Source organism: Condylura cristata, unplaced genomic scaffold (assembly GCF_000260355.1).
Source record: "Condylura cristata isolate star-nosed mole 26May11 unplaced genomic scaffold, ConCri1.0 scaffold00060, whole genome shotgun sequence".
NCBI classification, from domain to species: Eukaryota; Metazoa; Chordata; class Mammalia; order Eulipotyphla; family Talpidae; genus Condylura; species Condylura cristata.
In genome coordinates, this window is record NW_004567161.1 from 314,836 (window position 1) to 315,838 (window position 1,003).

Below are 1,003 nucleotides of genomic sequence, written 5' to 3' on the forward strand. Positions count from 1 at the left end.
CGCTCGCGCGGGTGCCCGGCGCCCTGAGCCTGCCTCCCACGGGCCCCGCCCACCGTGAAGTGCAGCCGGCTCTCGGTCTCCATCAGCACGTCCAGCCGCAAGGTCAGGATGTCCTTGGGGAAGAAGGTGGGGACGGCGCGGGTCAGGGTGGCCGTGTAGCCCGTCTCCGTGACGGTCAGGTTCCCCAGCGCGTAGCTCGGGTAGCTGGGCGGGAAGAAGCACCAGGGCTGCCCCAGCCCGGAGGCCGGACGCCCGGCGGGCGCGTAGCAGCAGCCCCGGGCCTCACACTGCTCCCGGCTGACGCCCTTATCGGGGGCGCAGTCGAAGCGGTTGTTGGGGGGCACATCGCACCGCGTGGGCGCGGCTCTGGGACGGCCGTGGCTCTCCGGGGCGAGTGGGCACCCTGGGCGGGTCCCCTCCGAGGCCTGGGAGAAGCCATGCCATTCCCGGGGGGCCCCCTCGAAGCGATGGAGCAGGGTGCGCCCCAGGAAGGCAGCTGTGGCCAAGGACAGGAGAGCGCAGAGCCCCAGCAGCGGGCGGGAGCAGGGGGGCTTCCGCGCGCCCATGTCGGGGTGCCGCTGTGGGTCCTCGAGGCCTGTGGAGAGAGAAGCAGACTCAGTGGGGCACGGGGGGGCGGGGAACTCGGCACAGCGGCTAGAGCCGGAATTGCAGTGCCCAGGCCGCGGGGCCGGGCACCGATAAGGGCGCAGGGGCCTCCTGTGGGGGGCCTGGTGAGCCCGGCAGCCCTCGGCAGGGCTCTCCCGCTGCAGCCGGCACCTCGTTCTCTCTCAGCGACTAGTCTCCGCAGGCATGCAGGGGGCCCCGGCCATCACCCCGTGCCTGGGCCCAGCCCGGGCAGAGCCCCCCGCCGGGCCAGGGCACCAGCCTCCGCACGTTCCCAAGGCAACGACAGGTCACCGCAGCCAGCTGTGGCCAGGGCCGCCCAGCGCGAGGCAGCGAGCCAGGGAGGGACTGGCTGGCCCTGCTCCGCCCGCCTTCCAGG

General features: G+C 73.9%; 1 protein-coding gene across 1 annotated transcript in view; it reads right to left on the bottom strand.

Annotated features, from left to right (window-relative positions):
* GAA (glucosidase, alpha; acid) overlaps positions 1–592 on the bottom strand; it is an 8,361-nt gene extending 7,769 nt beyond the window's left edge. The window contains exon 1 of the mRNA XM_012734567.1: positions 41–592. Within this exon, the coding sequence (XP_012590021.1) occupies positions 41–566 (526 nt within the window). The 5' untranslated portion in view covers positions 567–592. The remainder of the gene's footprint in view (positions 1–40) is intronic.
* Positions 593–1,003: the final 411 nt, after the last annotated feature.